This window comes from Heterodontus francisci, chromosome 8, assembly GCF_036365525.1.
Source record: "Heterodontus francisci isolate sHetFra1 chromosome 8, sHetFra1.hap1, whole genome shotgun sequence".
Classification (NCBI taxonomy): domain Eukaryota; kingdom Metazoa; phylum Chordata; class Chondrichthyes; order Heterodontiformes; family Heterodontidae; genus Heterodontus; species Heterodontus francisci.
This window is the reverse complement of record NC_090378.1, coordinates 124,207,288-124,225,923: the sequence shown is the minus strand read 5'-3', so window position 1 is coordinate 124,225,923 and position 18,636 is coordinate 124,207,288. Positions and strand designations below refer to the sequence as shown.

Sequence of the window (18,636 nt, the reverse complement as noted above, 5' to 3'; positions counted from 1 at the left end):
AGACTCCTGTGTTACAGAGCTGCTTGGGATGAACCTTGACAAAAACCACTGCATCTCTTTCCACACCTGCTTTGCAAAGGCACATTCCAGGAGGAGGTGGGTGACCGTCTCTTCCCCACCACAGCCAACGCGGGGGCACTGTGCGGAGGGGGCGAGACTTCGGGTGTGCATGAAGGATCTGACGGGGAGGGCCCTTCTCACCACCAGCCAAGCTACGTCTTGGTGCTTGTTTGAAAGTTCTGGTGATGAGGCATTCCGCCAAATGACTTTGACGGTCTGCTCGGGGAACCATCCGACAGGATCCACCGTTTCCTTTTCCCGTAGAGCCTTGAGGACATTCCGTGCAGACCACTGCCTGATGGACCGGTGGTCAAAGGTGTTTTTCCGCAGAAACTGCTCCACGAAGGATAGGTGGTACGGCGCCGCCCAACTGCATGGTGCGTTCCGCGGCAATGTGACCAGGCCCATCCTTCGCAACACCGGGGACAGATAGAACCTCAGCACGTAGTGACACTTGGAGTTTGCGTACTGGGGATCTACACATAGCTTGATGCAGCCGCACACGAAGGTGGTCATCAGGATGAGGGCCACCTTAAGCAGACAACAGAAGACTCCTTCCACACCATGACTGCTGCCATGTCCCAGGCATATAAGCTCCTGGCAACATCTATTAAGGTGGCGGCGGCCCTCTTGATGAGCCAGTTCCCACTGAATGGCGCTGACCTGTAATCCCTTGTCACAGCCATGACATCCAATCAGCAATGGCAAAGCAAGAGAGGGACCAGGGGATGGAGACTGTCCCTGCCCCTGGTCCCTCGCAGGAGAGCAGAGGAGTTCCAACGAACCCTGAGACGGAGGAGACGAGGCAACGCACCAGATCTGGGGCCCCTCTCCAGGTGATTCCAGTGTGGATGCTGACCCCTCCGCCACTCCGCCAGACCCCTGTAATCCCCCCCCACCTCCATTCAAGTATGAGAGCTCAGACCCCTGTAATACCCTCCCACCTCCATTCAAGTATGAGAGTTCAGACCCCTGTAATACCCCCTCCCACCTCCATTCAAGTATGAGTTCAGACCCCTGTAATACCCTCCCACCTCCATTCAAGTATGAGAGTTCAGACCCCTGTAATACCCCCTCCCACCTCCTTTCAAGTATGAGAGTTCAGACCCCTGTAAGCCCCCCTCCCACCTCCATTCAAGTATGAGAGTTCAGACCCCTGTAATACCCCCTCCCACTTCCATTCAAGTATGAGAGTTCAGACCCCTGCAATCCCTCCTCCCACCTCCATTCAAGTATGAGAGTTCAGACCCCTGTAATCCCCCCCCCCCCCACCTCCATTTAAGTATGAGAGTTCAGACCCCTGTAATACCCCCTCCCACCTCCATTCAAGTATGAGAGTTCAGACCCCTGTAATACCCCCTCCCACCTCCATTCAAGTATGAGAGTTCAGACCCCTGTAATACCCCTCCCACCTCCATTTAAGTATGAGAGTTCAGACCCCTGTAATACCCCCTCCCACCTCCATTCAAGTATGAGAGTTCAGACCCCTGTAATACTTTTAGTTTCGGTGACTGCAGCGTGGATAGCAACGGAGGTGCGTGAACGGGCTTACAGCTGTGAAGTCAATTTCAGCGTAAGTTTAAAAGTGAATTCCCTTTTGTTTTCGGAGGACCAGGGGACTGCTGGGTAAGGAAAAAGGTATATATTTGTGTGGTGGCTGTACCCGAGACACTACACGTGTAGTGTCTCTCACCCACCCTCCTCCTCTAACCATAAAAAAAGGACTCTGGTGTGTTGATAAGGTAAGCTTTTTATTTAGGAAGTTCTGTCCGTTGGATTGCTATCCTAACAAGTTTTGACTTTTTGTTTTTTTTTGGTTTTTCAGTAGATTTATTGGGAATTTGGAATAGTGGGAATGGAGGTTAAGGCAGTTGCATGTTCCTCCTGCAGAATGTGGGAGGTAAGGGTCGCCAAGAGTGTCCCTGCTGACTGCATCTGTGGGAAGTGCACCCAACTCCAGCTCCTCGAGAACCGCGTTAGGGAACTGGAGCAGGAGCTGGATGAACTTCGGATCATTCGGGAGGCGGAGGAGGTTATTGAGAGGAGTTATGGGGAGGTAGTCACACCTCAGGTAAAAGAAGTAGGTAGATGGGTTACCGTCAGGGGAAGGAGAGGGAACCAGCAGGCAGTGCAGGGATCCCCTGTGGCCGTTTCCCTCAACAACAGGTATACCGTTTTGGATACTGTTGCGGGGGACGACTTAACAGGGGTAAGCAATGGGGTACAGATATCTGGCACAGAGTCTGTCCCTGTTGCTCAGAAGGGAAGGGGGAAGAGGAGCAGAACATTAGTCATTGGGGACTCCATAGTTAGGGGAACAGATAGGAGGTTCTGTGGGAACGAGAGAGACTCACGGTTGGTATGTTGCCTCCCAGGTGCCAGGGTTCGTGATGTCTCGGATCGTGTTTTTGGGATCCTTAATGGGGAGGGGGAGCAGCCCCAAGTCGTGGTCCACATAGGCACCAACAACATAGGTAGGAAGAGAGATGGGGATTTAAGACAGAAATTTAGGGAGCTAGGGTGGAAGCTTAGAGCGAGAACAAACAGAGTTGTTATCTCTGGGTTGTTGCCCGTGCCACGTGATAGCGAAGCGAGGAATAGGGAGAGAGAGGAGTTGAACACGTGGCTGCAGGGATGGTGCAGGAGGGAGGGTTTTGGTTTCCTGGATAATTGGGGCTCTTTCTGGGGTAGGTGGGACCTCTACAAACAGGATGGTCTTCACCTGAACCAGAGGGGTACCAATATCCTGGGGGGGAGGTTTGCTAGTGCTCTTCGGGGGGGTTTAAACTAATTCAGCAGGGGAATGGGAACCTAAATTGTAGTGCCAGTGTACAGGATGTTGAGAGTAGTGAGGTCAGGGATATGGTTACAAGGACGCAAGAGGGCACTGGCAAGCAAGAACCTGGTTTAAAGTGTGTCTATTTCAACGCCAGGAGCATCCGGAATAAGGTGGGTGAGCTTGCAGCATGGGTTGGTACCTGGGATCTCGATGTAGTGGCCATTTCGGAGACATGGGTAGAGCAGGGGCAGGAATGGATGTTGCAGATTCCGGGATTTAGATGTTTCAGTAAGAACCGAGAAGATGGTAAAAGAGGGGGGGGGTGTGGCATTGTTAATCAAGGAGAGTATTACAGCGACAGAAAGGACGTTTGAGGACTCGGCTACTGAGGTAGTATGGGCTGAGGTTAGAAACAGGAGAGGTGAGGTTACCCTGTTGGGAGTCTTTTATAGACCTCCGAATAGTTCCAGAGATGTAGAGGAAAGGATAGCGAAGATGATTCTCGACAGGGGTGAGAGTAACAGGGTAGTTGTTATGGGGGACTTTAACTTTCCAAATATCGACTGGAAATACTATAGTTTGAGTACTTTAGATGGGTCAGTTTTTGTCCAGTGTGTGCAGGAGGGTTTTCTGACACAGTATGTAGACAGGCCAACCAGGGGCGATGCCACATTGGATTTGGTACTGGGAAATGAACCCGGCCAGGTGTTAGATTTAGATGTAGGTGAGCACTTTGGTGATAGTGATCACAATTCGGTTAGGTTTACCTTAGCGATGGGCAGGGACAGGTATATACCGCAGGGCAAGAATTATAACTGGGGGAAAGGAAACTTTGATGCGATTAGGCAAGATTTAGGATGCGTAGGATGGGGAAGGAAACTGCAGGGGATGGGAACAATCGAAATATGGAGCTTATTCAAGGAGCAGCTACTGCGTGTCCTTGAACAGTATGTACCTGTGAGGCAGGGAGGAAGTTGTCGTGCGAGGGAGCCGTGGTTTACTAAAGAAGTTGAAGCGCTTGTCGAGCAAGAAGAAGGCTTATGTTAGGATGAGACGTGAAGGCTCAGTTAGGGCGCTTGAGAGCTACAAGCTAGCCACGAAGGATCTAAAGGGAGAGCTAAGAAGAGCAAGGAGAGGACACGAGAAGTCATTGGTGGATCGGATCAGGGAAAACCCTAAGGCTTTCTATAGGTATATCAGGAATAAAAGAATGACTAGAGTTAGATTAGGGCCAATCAAGGATAGTAGTGGGAAGTTGTGTGTGGAATCAGAGGAGATAGGGGAAGTGTTAAATGAATATTTTGCGTCAGTATTTACAGTAGAGAAAGAAAATGTTGTTGAGAATACTGAGATTCAGGCTACGAGGCTAGATGGGATTGAGGTTCACAAGGAGGAGGTGTTACCAATTTTGGAAAGTGTGAAAATAGATAAGTCCCCTGGGCCAGATGGGATTTATCCTAGGATTCTCTGGGAAGCTAGGGAGGAGATTGCAGAGCCTTTGTCCTTGATCTTTATGTCGTCATTGTCGACAGGAATAGTGCCGGAAGACTGGAGGATTGCAAATGTTGTCCCCTTGTTCAAGAAGGGGAGTAGAGACAGCCCTGGTAATTATAGACCTGTGAGCCTTACTTCGGTTGTGGGTAAAATGTTGGAAAAGGTTATAAGAGACAGGATTTATAATCATCTTGAAAAGAATAAGTTCATTAGAGATAGTCAGCACGGTTTTGTGACGGGTAGGTCGTGCCTCACAAACCTTATTGAGTTTTTCGAGAAGGTGACCAAACAGGTGGATGAGGGTAAAGCAGTGGATGTGGTGTATATGGATTTCAGTAAGGCGTTTGATAAGGTTCCCCACGGTAGGCTATTGCAGAAAATACGGAAGTATGGGGTTGAAGGTGATTTAGAGCTTTGGATCAGAAATTGGCTAGCTGAAAGAAGACAGAGGGTGGTGGTTGATGGCAAATGTTCATCCTGGAGTTTAGTTACTAGTGGTGTACCGCAAGAATCTGTTTTGGGGTCACTGCTGTTTGTCATTTTTATAAATGACCTGGAAGAGGGTGTAGAAGGGTGGGTTAGTAAATTTGCAGATGACACTAAGGTCGGTGGAGTTGTGGATAGTGCCGAAGGATGTTGTCGGGTACAGAGAGACATAGATAGGCTGCAGAGCTGGGCTGAGAGATGGCAAATGGAGTTTAATGCGGAAAAGTGTGAGGTGATTCACTTTGGAAGGAGCAACAGGAATGCAGAGTACTGGGCTAATGGGAGGATTCTTGGTACTGTAGATGAACAGAGAGATCTTGGTGTCCAGGTGCATAAATCCCTGAAGGTTGCTAACCAGGTGAATAGGGCTGTTAAGAAGGCATATGGTGTGTTAGCTTTTATTAGTAGGGGGGTCGGGTTTCGGAGCCACGAGGTCATGCTGCAGCTGTACAAAACTCTGGTGAGACCGCACCTGGAGTATTGCGTGCAGTTCTGGTCACCGCATTATAGAAAGGATGTGGAAGCTATGGAAAGGGTGCAGAGGAGATTTACTAGGATGTTGCCTGGTATGGAGGGAAGGTCTTACGAGGAAAGGCTGAGGGACTTGAGGTTGTTTTCGTTGGAGAGAAGGAGGAGGAGAGGTGACTTAATAGAGACATATAAGATAATCAGAGGGTTAGATAGGGTGGATAGTGAGCGTCTTTTTCCTCGGATGGTGATGGCAAACACGAGGGGACATAGCTTCAAGTTGAGGGGTGATAGATATAGGACAGATGTGAGAGGTAGTTTCTTTACTCAGAGAGTAGTAAGGGCGTGGAATGCCCTGCCTGCAGCAGTAGTAGATTCGCCAACTTTAAGGGCATTTAAGTGGACATTGGATAGACACATGGATGAAAATGGAATAGTGTAGGTCAGATGGTTTCACAGCTCGGCGCAACATCGAGGGCCGAAGGGCCTGTACTGCGCTGTAATGTTCTAAATTCTAAATTCTAAAAACCCCCTCCCACCTCCATTCAAGTATGAGAGTTCAGACCCCTGTAATCCCCCCCCACCTCCATTCAAGTATGAGAGTTCAGACCCCTGTAATCCCAGCTCCCACCTCCATTCAAGTATGAGAGTTCAGACCCCTGTAATACCCCCTCCCACTTCCATTCAAGTATGAGAGTTCAGACCCCTGTAATACCCCCTCCCACCTCCATTCAAGTATGAGAGTTCAGACCCCTGTAATCCCCCCTCCCATCTCCATTCAAGTATGCAGAGTTCAGACCCCTGTAATCCCAGCTCCCGACTTCATTCAAGTATGAGAGTTCAGACCCCCGTAATCCCAGCTCCCACCTCCATTCAAGTATGCAGAGTTCAGACCCCTGTAATCCCAGCTCCCACGTTCATTCAAGTATGAGAGTTCAGACCCCTGTAATCCCAGCTCCCGACTTCATTCAAGTATGAGAGTTCAGACCCCTGTAATCCCAGCTCCCACGTTCATTCAAGTATGAGAGTTCAGACCCCTGTAATCCCCCCTCCCACCTCCATTCAAGTATGAGAGTTCAGACCCCTGTAATCCCCCCTCCCACCTCCATTCAAGTATGAGAGTTCAGACCCCTGTATATCTGGACTTACTTTCACAGTCAAGTACTCCTGCTTCTGATGTCCCATCGGCTCTTATGCTTGTGAACGGGACAGCACGTGATGGCTGTCCATTCAATGTAAAATGTGGAAGTATGCAGTGAGAGGCGGCGAGATGCATAATCAGGAGAGTTAAGTAGTGTTTTCCATACAGTAATTGAGGTGCTGCTGCCGTGTGACGGGGGAGTGGGTGCCGGACCGAGGTCCCACCGCTGCCAGTAATATGCGGTGGGGCCTTCTCGGTGTCGTGGATCGTGCTGGGTCTCTCCCACAAGCATTTTACGGACCACACCTCCCCCCACAACCCCTCACCATGACCCAGGGTGTGGAGGGGCTGGTAAAATTCAGCCCATTGTCTGCAGTCAGTTGAGAGGTGAAAAGTGAATATCATCCCTCTCATCTCCCACTTGTCTGTAACACAGCAGGTGTTTTTCTTTTTAATAATGCAATGTGAATGTTTCAATTGAGTTGGCCTGATTTTGTTTGTTCTTGCAAGTCTAAACAAGCAGTTAGTGCCTGAAAACCCGCCTCTTTCCGCCATTCCTTCCCTTTGTTTGAAGGCTGACAAAAGTGTCTTTTTCTGTTCAGAACCTGCCCCACAAGTGGCTCGGGTCCAATCTTGCTTCTGAAGTTTTGTGCAGATAAACAGAGTGTGTAAAGGAGACGGGCTATTGTGTGGCCAGAACAGTGGGCTGGAGTTTATCATTCTGCCACTGTAATCGGGGTCAAGAATTAGACATAACATTGTATTTGAATTCTAGCTGCAAAATGTCAGCAGCTGCTCCAGAGGGATTTACTCTGTTTTGGGTTTGGTTCTTCCACAGAGCAATTCAATCCAAGACTGGGTAGAAGAGATAGAAGAAGGAGCCATTTACAACGTCATCTTGAAGGAAGAGCGGATACAGCAAACACCGAACAAAAGTGCAAGATGGCAGGGGGTGAGTACAGTTTTTTTTTCCTTTCTTCCTTTCCTCCTCTGCAAATAACAAATTGACATATATATAAATGCCGATATCAGGATTATTCTGGGGCCTGGATAGTTATATTGTAGAGATTAGATGGGAATTGTCCATTCAATTACATCTGGAATATATTGACCAAAAATTTGGTTGATAGCGTATTGAGGACCGAGGGATGGAAAAAAAATTGCAGCAAGATGTAGCATCTAATGTTAGCAAGAAAACTTAAGCTTTCCCAGCTTTCCCATCTTTGGTAATTGCTGTAAGTGTACTTGTATTCATCTTGTTGATCAGTTATTTCCCAATAATTGATTATGGTCATGTTTACATGTGTGCTTTCATATTTAATCTAAAGCAAATTTCAGATACATCCAGTGCGCTCTATTGCCCAGAGGCTTGTGTGACTTTGGAACTCTCTGTCTCTGAAGGTGGTGAAGACGGAGTCATTGAATATTTTTAAGGTGGAAGTAGATGGATTCTTGTTGGGCAAGGGAATCAAAGGTTATCGGGGGTAGATGGGAGTGTGGAATTCGAGAAAGAAACAGATCAGCCATGATCTTATTGAAAGGTGGAGCAGGCTCGAGGGGCCGAATGGCCTACGTCTGCTCCTTATTCATATGTTCGCATGTTCATATATTGATATTACACAGCCGATTCTTTTTCCAGTGATCTGGGGTGTCAATCAAATAATTTACTTTACCAATTCTCCTGACTACTTTATGTGGATCACTGAACCGTACTTTCAGCGGTTCACTCTGTAAAGGCAGGAATATTAATACCTCATTCCCTGTTTGAAATGTTCGGGTCTTGGCATGCTTGTCTGTCCATTTCTTCATGGTCATTTGGGAAGCTTTAAAGTGTTCCTGAACCACTTTGCAGGCTCTCATGAGCTGTTCCCAGACACGGATATGTAATGGAACACGGAATATTCATCCCTCTGTTCTAAAAACTTTTCTTTAATTAGTTTTAGAGGACCTCTTATCTCATGTCCATAAACTAATTCAAAAGACCTGAAACTGGTTGACTCATTAGGCGCATCCCTAGTAGCAAACCAAGGAAATTCTATCCCTTTATCCCAACCATGATATTACGCCCTGATCATCGTTTTGAGGGTCTGATGGTACCTTTTGAAAGTTCCTGTGTCTGTGGGTGGTAAGCTGAAGACTTTAACTGTGTTATACCCAATTTACACATCACTTCCTGAAAAAATTTAGACATAAAATTGGAACCTTGATCCAACTGAATTTCAATCAGTAATCCATATCTAGTGAAGAACTGGGTTAACTTCTCTACCACTACCTTAGCAGAAATTGTTCTCAAAGTATGGTCTCTGGGAACTGAGTAGCCATATCCATGATGGTGAGTATTGTTACGACCAGGTGAGAAGGGGTCTAGGGGTTCCCTCTCAGCCTTTGCCTGGTTTATCCGTATCAGGGTTTAATTTTAAAATACCTTTAAAATAGCTCTCCCTTAGTGAATCCTTGTTCACTGCTCCAATTGTAAGGCAAAGAAATCAAACAGGTTTCTTTAGATTTAAACAAGAAAGGCAGAAGTTTATTAATCTTAAACTCTAATGCAGTTAACTACGAATATGCGACGTGACAATGTGAGCATGCATACATGATAAACACACACGCAGATGGAAGGAATAAAGAGGAAAAGCTTGAGGCAATATCTGGTGGTTACCATCCTTTAAGTTTAATGTGGAGTCTTTGGTTGCCAGGAAGTCTTGCAATTCGTTGCGCCTGAAGTCACGCTTCAACTTGTTCCAATGTAGGAGTCTTTTCTGTCTTGAGGTTTACGTGTCTTCCATGGGTCCGGTGGCTTGGGAGAAGGTGAGAGAGACAGCCAGGAGAGAGAGGCTTTCTTATTCCAGGTTCCTCTTCAAAATTGCCTTCTGTTCCTTTCTCTGTTGTTTGACATTTCAAAAAACCCAGGTTGCCCAGCAGGTTAGTCATCTGACTAGCTCGTTATTTGGAACAGTCTCTCCTGTGAGGTTTGTGGACTTCAAAGATCTCGGTGGCGGGGGGGGGGGGCGGAATGGGGTGTAATGATATCTCTTACCAACGAGCTGTGGAACCGTTGTCACACCAATCTCTGTTAATTGAATCGGTGATTAATTCCTTTGTCTCTCCAAGCACTGTGTCTTAGTATGCAAATGTTCTTCCAGCCAGATTTCTGGTGACCTTCAAACACGTTATTTCTTCACTCCAGCAACAGTTTAAAATCAATGTTCATATGACAAAATCAAAAGCCTCATTCTTGGCAGGTGGGGGTCTACATGACAGTATATATTGATATTCCACTTCTGTTTTCGGTTAAGACACTACACAGGATACCAACACCCTACTAAATTGTTCCCCAATAACTGGTATGGAATTAGAGGTGCTGGTTTTATGGCAGGTTGTGGTTTTCCCACAATCTGGCACATATGGTAAGTTTTACAAAACTGCATCACTTCCTTGGAACAATCTGGTCAGTAGAAAGTTGACATATATGTGATTGGGTCTTCCGGATCCCCACATGTCCCACTATAGGAAGTTCATGGGCTATCCTTAATAGTTCCTGCTGATATTTGGGCGGTGCCACTATCTTCGTTCACAGGTCTGTGAGGAGGTCTCCAGTTCCTCAGCAGAACCCCATCTTTAATATAGTAACCTCCTGGAACTCATTTTGCCTCAGCTAGAGTTAGAGTGGATTGTGCCACTTTATTTAATTCTGGAACGGCTTACTGAGCCTTGATCAAAGAAGACTTACTGAACATTTCCTTCAGATTACCCAACTCCCCAAAGAAAGTTTCAGATATTCGGGTGCCAATTTTACCTCTGACAATGGAACTTGTTTAGCCATTGCTCGTGTCACGAAGTATGAAGGAAAAATTCCTGGAAACTTTTCCAGCAACTGTTCTGACATTTTAACTTCACTTGTTTTTTCTCTCCCTCCTGGAGAAGCTTCTACCTTTGCTCTGGCCAAATCATTCCCCAGGAGTAGGTCAACTCTGTCTGCAGGCAAACTATGGACAACACCTACAGTTAGCAGTCTAGACATGAAGTCACACTCCAGGTGCACCTGATATAAAGGTATGGGTATGCACGCCCCCCCGATACCATTCACTCAAAACTTGGTATTCAATGCGCTCCCTGGTGGAAAAGTCATGCCTTTTTAAAATTCATTCATAGGATGTGGGTATTGTTGGCTAGGCCAGCATTTAATTGCCCATCCCTAATTGCCCATGAGAAGGTGGTGGTGAGCTGCCTTCTTGAACCACTGCAGTCCATGTGGGGTAGGTAGACCCACAGTGCTGTTAGGAAGGAAATTCCAGGATTTTTACCCAACGACCGTGAAGGAATGGCGATATAGTTCCAAATCAGGATGGTGTGTGGCTTGGAGGGGAATTTGCAGGTGGTGGTGTTCCCAAGCATTTGCTGCCCTTGTCCTTCCAGGTGATCAAGGTCACAGGTTTGGTAGGTGCTGGCTAAGGAGTCTTGGTGCATTGGTGCAGTGCATCTTCTAGATGGTGCACATTGCTGTCACTGTGCGTCGGTGGTGGAGGGAGTAAATGTTTGTGGATGATGTGCCAATCAAGGGGGGCTGCTTTGTCCTAGATGGTGTTGAGCTTCTTAAGTGTTGTTGGAGATGCACCCATCCTGGCAAGTGGAGAGTATTCCATTACACTCCTGACTTGTGCCTTGTAGATGGCTTTGGGGAGTCAGGAGGTGAGCTACTTGCTGCAGGATTCCTAGCCTCTGTCCTGATCTTGTAGCCACGGTATTTATATCGCTACTCCAGTTCAGTTTCTGGTCAATGGTAACCCACAGGTTGTTGATAGTGGGGGATTCGACGATCATAATGCAGTTGAATGTCAAGGGGAGATGGTCATTGCCTGGTGCGAATGTTACTTGCCACTTATCAGCCTAAGCCTGGATATTGGCCAGGCTTGTCATTGACTGACCCACTGTGTGTTTGTGACATTTTCTGTTCTTACTCAAAATGTGTATAATTTTAGCCACATACCCAGTTGCACTTACTATAGAATAGGTAACAGTGGGGAGATCAGTGGTTTCCTGGAAGAAAAATTGCATGATCCTGACTTTTAGATGAGCCTGTATGAAAAAATAGTTTTAACAGAAACTGAGGCTGATTGCAAGTGCACTAAGAAATACAAGACTGATTACTCTAGAGTAAAAGAGCAAGCTGCAGGAATAAATATGTGCACGATTATTGGTAAGTAATCTGTGATTAATCTGGTGGTGTAAAGTGTTTATTGACTGAAGGAATAGATGTGATTTGACTAAAGCTGGTGTTTTGAGTTTGCAGAAGGCGAGCGACACTGCAATGCACATAACTCCACAATATCTGATTTAGTAAACTGCATAGAGCTCTCAGTACCAGTTCTCCTTCCTTTATGTTGAAGAAAAGACAGAAAAGCAAGGATGGATTTGAAATAAATCACAAATAAATTTTGAATTTTCTGTCTTTCTGTTGATTACTGACATTGAGGAGTCAGCCGGGAGAAGTCGGTGGACATTACTGTGTGAGAGCTGAACTGACACGGACAGTTCAAGTTGAAACATCCCAGGTTAATGGCTGGCTGACTCCAATGATCATTCCATTCCCACATTATCACCTGTAGTAACCCCCCTGAAGACCAATTCTCCTGAAATCACTGTTCAATGAAAAAAAAAACTTCAAGGAAAATCATAAAATTGTGAAGATGATTGGAATTCAACGTTCAGTTTGATGTCAAAATTAAGTTCCCCTTTCTGGATGTACCACAGGCCAGCTACCCACTGGTACCACATCCAGGCGTCAGCCTGAATACGGCATTGACAGTCCATTCAACCAGGTGGGGGCGCAGGGGTATTGCAGCAGGTCCAATCCTGGACTTGTCTTATGAAAATGCATACTTTTCAGAGAGAATTGCTGGATTGCAATCACTATGATTCCAAGCTGCTCTTTCTCCCCCTCCCCTTCCCCCCACCATTCCTGAAGTTAGTTGTAATACTGCTATTACTGCTCCAACTGAACAGCTTTGAGCCTGGGATATTCTTGTTCTGTGTCAAGAGGGGAGCTGTTTGTTTTTTCTTTTCAAAAGCTTGGGAGTTAACCTAGAGCTGTTGGTGTACTTGAGTACAAAGGAATGCAATCACCTGCAAACCAGTCATGTGTCTGTCATGTTTCAACTTTAACTGTTAAAGGAGATCATTTCACTAATACATGAAATGACCAGTTCCTTTCCAGTAAGAGTGAAAGGGTCCATATTCTGATGGATTTCCTTCCTATCTCTGTATCCTCCTCCAGCTCTGAAACACACAGGTATGTGATGCTCCTCCAATTCTAGCCTCTTGTGCATCCCTGAATTTCATTGTTGGCGACCATGCTTTCAGCTGCCTTGTCCAAAGCCCTGGAATTCCCTCACAAAACCTCTCTGCCTCTCCACCTCTCTTCTCCTGTCAGACACTCCTGAAAATAGATCTTTTTAACCAAGCTTTTGGTGATGTGTCCTATTACCTCTTCATGTGGCTTGCTGTCAATTTTTGCCTGTTTCCATTCCTGTGAAGTACCTTGGAATGTTTTTACTATGTCAGAGATGCTATAGAAATGCAAGTTGTTGTTGCGATATCTTTTGTTGCATTGCACTAATTTGTTTTTCAACACCCTGTAGGTGGAAGGAGACCAAGTTCCTCCAGGTCACACCAGCAGTCAGGCAACAAAAAAGATCCGTGCAATAAAGGCCGGCACGTTACAACAGCTTGTAAACAATTTGTTGACAGCTTCTGGAGACGGTGATTCGAACTACACCAGAATCTTTTTGTCAACATACCGAGCATTTGCTTCTCCAGAAGCTGTATTGGATCTGCTGCTGGACAGGTGAGAGCAAATAATCTTTGTTTAATGGCAATGACAGGATTCTTCAGTCAGGTTATTTTCATATCATGAATCTACCAATCTGGATAGGAATTACTGAGGACCATCTATTGCAAGTGTCAAAGTTCACTGCTCATGGGCTGGGTGTCCCTCCCAGTTTTTGAGAAGAAGGGCAATGCTTTACTGCATGGAAGCTCTTCTGGTACAATACCATCTAAACACTTCTTCTTTCAATGCCCTTTCGTGAAATGACGTACAGTCCATTCCTTACTGATGCCTTGCAACAAACATTGGTACATTCCAGGCTGTAGACTCAGTTAGACAGAAGTTATTTGAAGGCTAACAAAAGATTGTGCCCACTACATTTGGTCTTTGCACGTATTTACGTTTTTACCCGAATTCACAAGCAATACACGACTATTCTAGTGTTCAATATGGAAAAATGTTAAAATCTCATAGTCTGTGACTTTCTTTTATATTCTCAAGCATTTGTGTAAGATACTTTTTAAAGAGGAAAAATTTGTGACTGTTTTGGACCCATCGGGCTGAATTTTACTGACCACCGCCGCCCCCCCCACCACCGCCCACCATGTCGGGGGTCATAGCAGGGAAGCTCAAAAAATCCTTCCGGGAGAGGCGCGACATAAACCTCGAATCCGGGAAGGCCCTGCGCCATTTTACCGGCAGCGACGAGGCCTCAGGACGGCCCTCCCTCACCGCTCAGCAAAAAAAACCGCATTAACATATGTAAATAAATTAGAACGGAAGAATAATTACTTACCTCATCGTGACAGCCATCCCACGCCGATATTCTGGTCAACTGACGGAAATCCCACGCCTTCGGATCTCCATTCGGAGATCCAAGGCGTAACACTGGTGTGGAGGAGGGGAGGAGTGAAATTTTCAGGGCAGGAGGGGGTTGGAGTGGGGAAACCTCAGACTATCGGCTGAGGGGATGGTGGGAATGGGATGAGGGTCAAAGGTAACAAAGTTCAGGGCGGAAAGTTTGGTATCAGAATAAAAGTTTGTTTAGGGGAGATCGGGCAATTTATATATTGCGTACTCGTTGGCGGGTGGAAGAGTGGATTCAAAGTGAGATTACAATTTTTATTTTTATTTTTCACACACTGGCACCTTTAAAAATGTAAATGATCTGTCAGGACTTTTTGGCCCTTGAAAAATGGCATTGGCGCCTGCACGGTGGCACCTGATGTCATTGCTGGGGACGGACCATGATATTTCGTGTGGAGGCTCATGAATATGGAGTGGGTGGACCATCCACCCCCTATGACGTAGAGGGTGTGGGCACTTCACCTCCAGCAACGGCATTAAAAACAATCATAAAATTCATTACCTGCCCTCTCCCCCCACCTCACAAAACACTTACCTTGTGCTCCGACCTTCCCCCCTCCAAAGTTCATCAACTTTAAACTTTACCCCTTCCCGCCAACCACTAGACCAATGAAATTAGTTTTACCCCACTCCCCCCACCCCATCCCCGTCCCGCACTGAGTAACGTACCTGCTCCCACCTCCCCATCAGTGTCTCACCTTCCATCACCGGATGGAGATCCGATGGCACGGGAGTGACAACTGCCGGCTCCAATATGGCACCGGAATGGACGGTGGGAGAAAGTAAGTATTTAATTCATGAATTGTACAAAAATATTTAAATTTAGGTTCTATCGCCAATTGGCGGGGGGCAGGGGGGGAGTCGCCTCAAGACCTCGCCGCCAACAATGTCAGATCTATAGTTGAAAAGGAAAACATTGTCGATGTGTGGGAAAGAGTGAGACTAATTGGAAAAGCTGTCTCAAAGAGCCGAGTACAAGTACGGTCGGCTGAATGGCCTCATCCTATACTGTACGATTCAATAATTCTAAACTTGGAAATGATGTAACCATGCTACACCCCACTCCTCTCTCCCCACAAGGCTTTCCATAAATATGTTTTCTTGAAGATTTGTGTATCATTGGGCAAACAGGTGCAGGCAGAGTAGGCACATAATCATGTAAAAACTGTGCAAAGGTAATGATATTTCAAGATAGTGTTGTAACATGCTAAGTCAGAGTTAAAGTGAAAAGTTTGAACAAAACTAGCTGATTAAGGTTTGAAATACTGAATCTGTATCTTCAGTGTTTTTTTAATGTTTGACAGCCAATTATGGATCAAATAGTTGTTTAAAATGACTTAATTTATCTTTTATGACCAATTGCAGGTATGGAGAGTGTGACTGGGAGGAAAATGATGAACAAAGGTCTCCTGAAACAAGAAAGTAAGTTCAGCCCGATGTGTGACTGAAGTATGCTTCATTCAGAATACAGTAATGTGAAAGGAAATTGCTGGAGAGCCAGCAGTTCCTGTAAATTTATATAGGAACTTCCTCATGAAGGCATCCCATAGCAGTACAGTGAACGCCCTGCCAGACCATAGCAATCACATTAAAGAAGCTGCTTGACTGCCTCTCTAATATTTACATTATTCCGAAAGATCATAGAGTTAAAAAAATATTGTATCAGCACAAAACATCCAAAACTCTTCAACAGAAAATTTCTTGCCCTTCAATATCAAGGTCTTGAGTTGTTTACCTCAGATTGACAATTCTGGACTAAACACCCAGAGTAAAAGAAATGGCTTTCGCTCCTCCTGCCCCCTCGCTTTTTGCATCCCCCAACCCGCTCCCGCCAAGCCGCTCTCACTACGGTGTCCTGCGTACTTCCTGTGAAAGTTTGAAAAAATAAATCGCCATTTAGTGCAATCATACATCTAGAGTGTGACTTGTTCCTGGTATCATGGCTTTGGCAGAACTCCCATTCTGTTGCCATTGAATGTTTTGCATTGTGCCATAATCTAACTTGCCCATCTGGCTCCTGAATTCATGAAGTCAAGTACTTTGTCCAAGTAATGGTTACTCATGTTCAAATTGTGATAGTTAAAAGCTTTCAATGGTATTTGACAGCAGACAGCATCACATCCATGCAATTCTGCATAAATCATCAGAGATGAACAGGAACCCTGGTTAAGTTTTTGCACCCCACAAGATTGCTGTGATCATTTTAGTGCCCTGGATCTGGTCAGTTAACTGAGTAGAGGCCTGGGATTAAACCCAGGATTATTCTGGTCTGTACAGCTCATTAACTAAACTCAGAGCTATTAGAGAGGAAGGAAAGAAAATGCATTCAAATATCTTTCCTAGAAACAGCCCATAATTGCAAATATGTATTCAGCTTCGGTGATAATTGGAGGATGTGCATTATGAGAAATGCTTGATACATTGGTGTTCTCGATCAAACGTTAAGTTGTGTCTGCGATGCACGTTGCATGAGCAGTGCTCCATAATGAGCTTGATCAGTCATGATCTTATCAAATATGGAGCAGGCTCAAGGGGCCGAATACTCCTGCTACTAATTCGTATGTTTGTATGTATGCATTGGAGATGGAGACTTTAGTCCAGTGGGACTACAGAAGAGTGCTTTGGGCCAAATTTTCTAGACTGCACAGTACAGATTAAATTCTACACATTGTGAGTCAGCAGGGTAGAGCCTCTTTAACTTAGTAATTTATTGTCACCTGGGATGTTGTTCATAGGGTACCGTCTTGGAGTCGTGATCTTTTGAATTGATTTTTCTTTTTAAACTTTTTCTGGAGGGTTACTGGTTGAGTGTTTATTCAAGTCTATGTAATGTGTCCTCCTAAAGAAGTATGAAAATGGTTAAGATAGAGAGGCTTCCTTGACATAACAAATGAACCCTGGCTTCTTCTTCGGGTCATGTTTCCAGTGTGTTTTAACCTAGAGATGCTGTTTTCTTTAACAAAGTTAACTCGCCGCCCAAAAACTTTAAAATTTCCATGGCCTTGCCCTTCTATCTCTGCAGCCTCCTCAAGTCCAATACTGGAATTCCTGTGTTCCTCCAATTCTACCCTCTTGTGCATCTCCAGTTTCCTTTATCCTTCCATTAGCAGCCATGCCTTCAGCTCTCTGGGCCCTAAGTTCTGAAATTCCCACTCTAAGCTTCTCTCCTTTTCTAAGACACTCTTTAAAACCTACGTCTTTGAACAAGCTTTTGGTAATGCAGCTGTCTTCACTGAAGTGCATACCAATGTTTGCAAGAATTATAGTACTTCATTTCATAATCTGTATGTTTTGATAGCCAACATGATTCAGCAACCTTAAAAATGTGGACCATCAAGGTTTTGGAACTGATGTAAAAGAGTTTTAATCCCTGAATTTAATCTGTGCCATCTGACTTCAATGCTGTTGCACTGAATTCAGATGATGTGAAGACAGTTCCTGCAGTGCAAAATATTTCGACAAATATGAGGCATCTTTTTCTTTGAACAGTGCCAGTCTTTTACTGCATGTGAGACTGCAGACTACTGCACCCCCCACCCACCCCACAACATCCTCTGCCTGCTAGTTTAATAGGAATGGAATCAGTTAGTCTCAGTAGAGCCCATGTGCCTGTATGATGGTCCACAGAATATGGAATTGCTGTGTAATTAGAATAGATATGTTATATATGCAACTTTTAAAATACAATTTCATCTGTACCCAGTAGTGGCAAGAGTCTGTAGAAGTGAAACTATGTGTTACTGGAACAGCACTGTCAGTCTCACTAAGTCTCAATTGTTGCAAGTAAATTGTTTGCTAATTGCGTGAAGAATAGTTTGCTTTTGGAGCTTATTCTTGGCAAAATATGAAGTGCCTGTCACATACCCCATCCATAAACTTCATGTCATTTAGAACTCTGTCCATATCCTAGTTTGCATCAAGTCCCATCACTCCTGTGTTCACTGACCTACATTGTCTCCTGGTCCACCAATGCCTCAGTTTGATTTTTTATTGATAATTCTCACTTTTATGTTAAAATCCCTCCACGGCCTCACCCCTCCCCATCTCTGTAATCCCCTGAAGCTCCAAATTTCTCTTGGAAATCTATATTTTCCACCAACTCTGGCCTGTTGTATATTTCTCACTTCCTTTTCCCCACCATTGGTATGGTTTTCAGCTGATTAGGCCATAAATTGCATAATTCCCGTCCCCTGCAAACATCTCCACCTCTCTCCTTTAAGAAGCTCATGACAAATCATTCACTGGCCAAGCTTTTGGTCACCTATCCTAATATGTCCTCCTTTGGCTTGGTATCGGGTTTTGTGTGATTAACCTCCTGTGGGATGTTATATTATGTTAAAGGTGCCATTTCAGTGTTGTCATGGCTTCACTGTACAACTGATGTCCTCTTCTGCTCATTTTTTATGACAAGACCAATTAAACTGCCTGGTAAGTAATGCTATATGGTCACCAGTACTAAACAAGGAGCTGAAAGTGAGTGGCAAGCTGACCATATTGGAGCATCTCATTAGATAT

At 45.2% G+C, this 18,636-nt stretch overlaps 1 protein-coding gene across 1 annotated transcript in view; it reads left to right on the top strand.

Annotated features, from left to right (window-relative positions):
* The first annotated feature begins 761 nt into the window (after positions 1–761).
* Positions 762–18,636, top strand: part of LOC137373264 (ral guanine nucleotide dissociation stimulator-like 1) — a 68,935-nt gene continuing 51,060 nt past the window's right edge. The window contains exons 1-4 of the mRNA XM_068038114.1: positions 762–944; positions 7,267–7,380; positions 13,067–13,272; positions 15,487–15,543. Coding sequence (XP_067894215.1) covers positions 762–944; positions 7,267–7,380; positions 13,067–13,272; positions 15,487–15,543 — 560 coding nt within the window. The remainder of the gene's footprint in view (positions 945–7,266; positions 7,381–13,066; positions 13,273–15,486; positions 15,544–18,636) is intronic.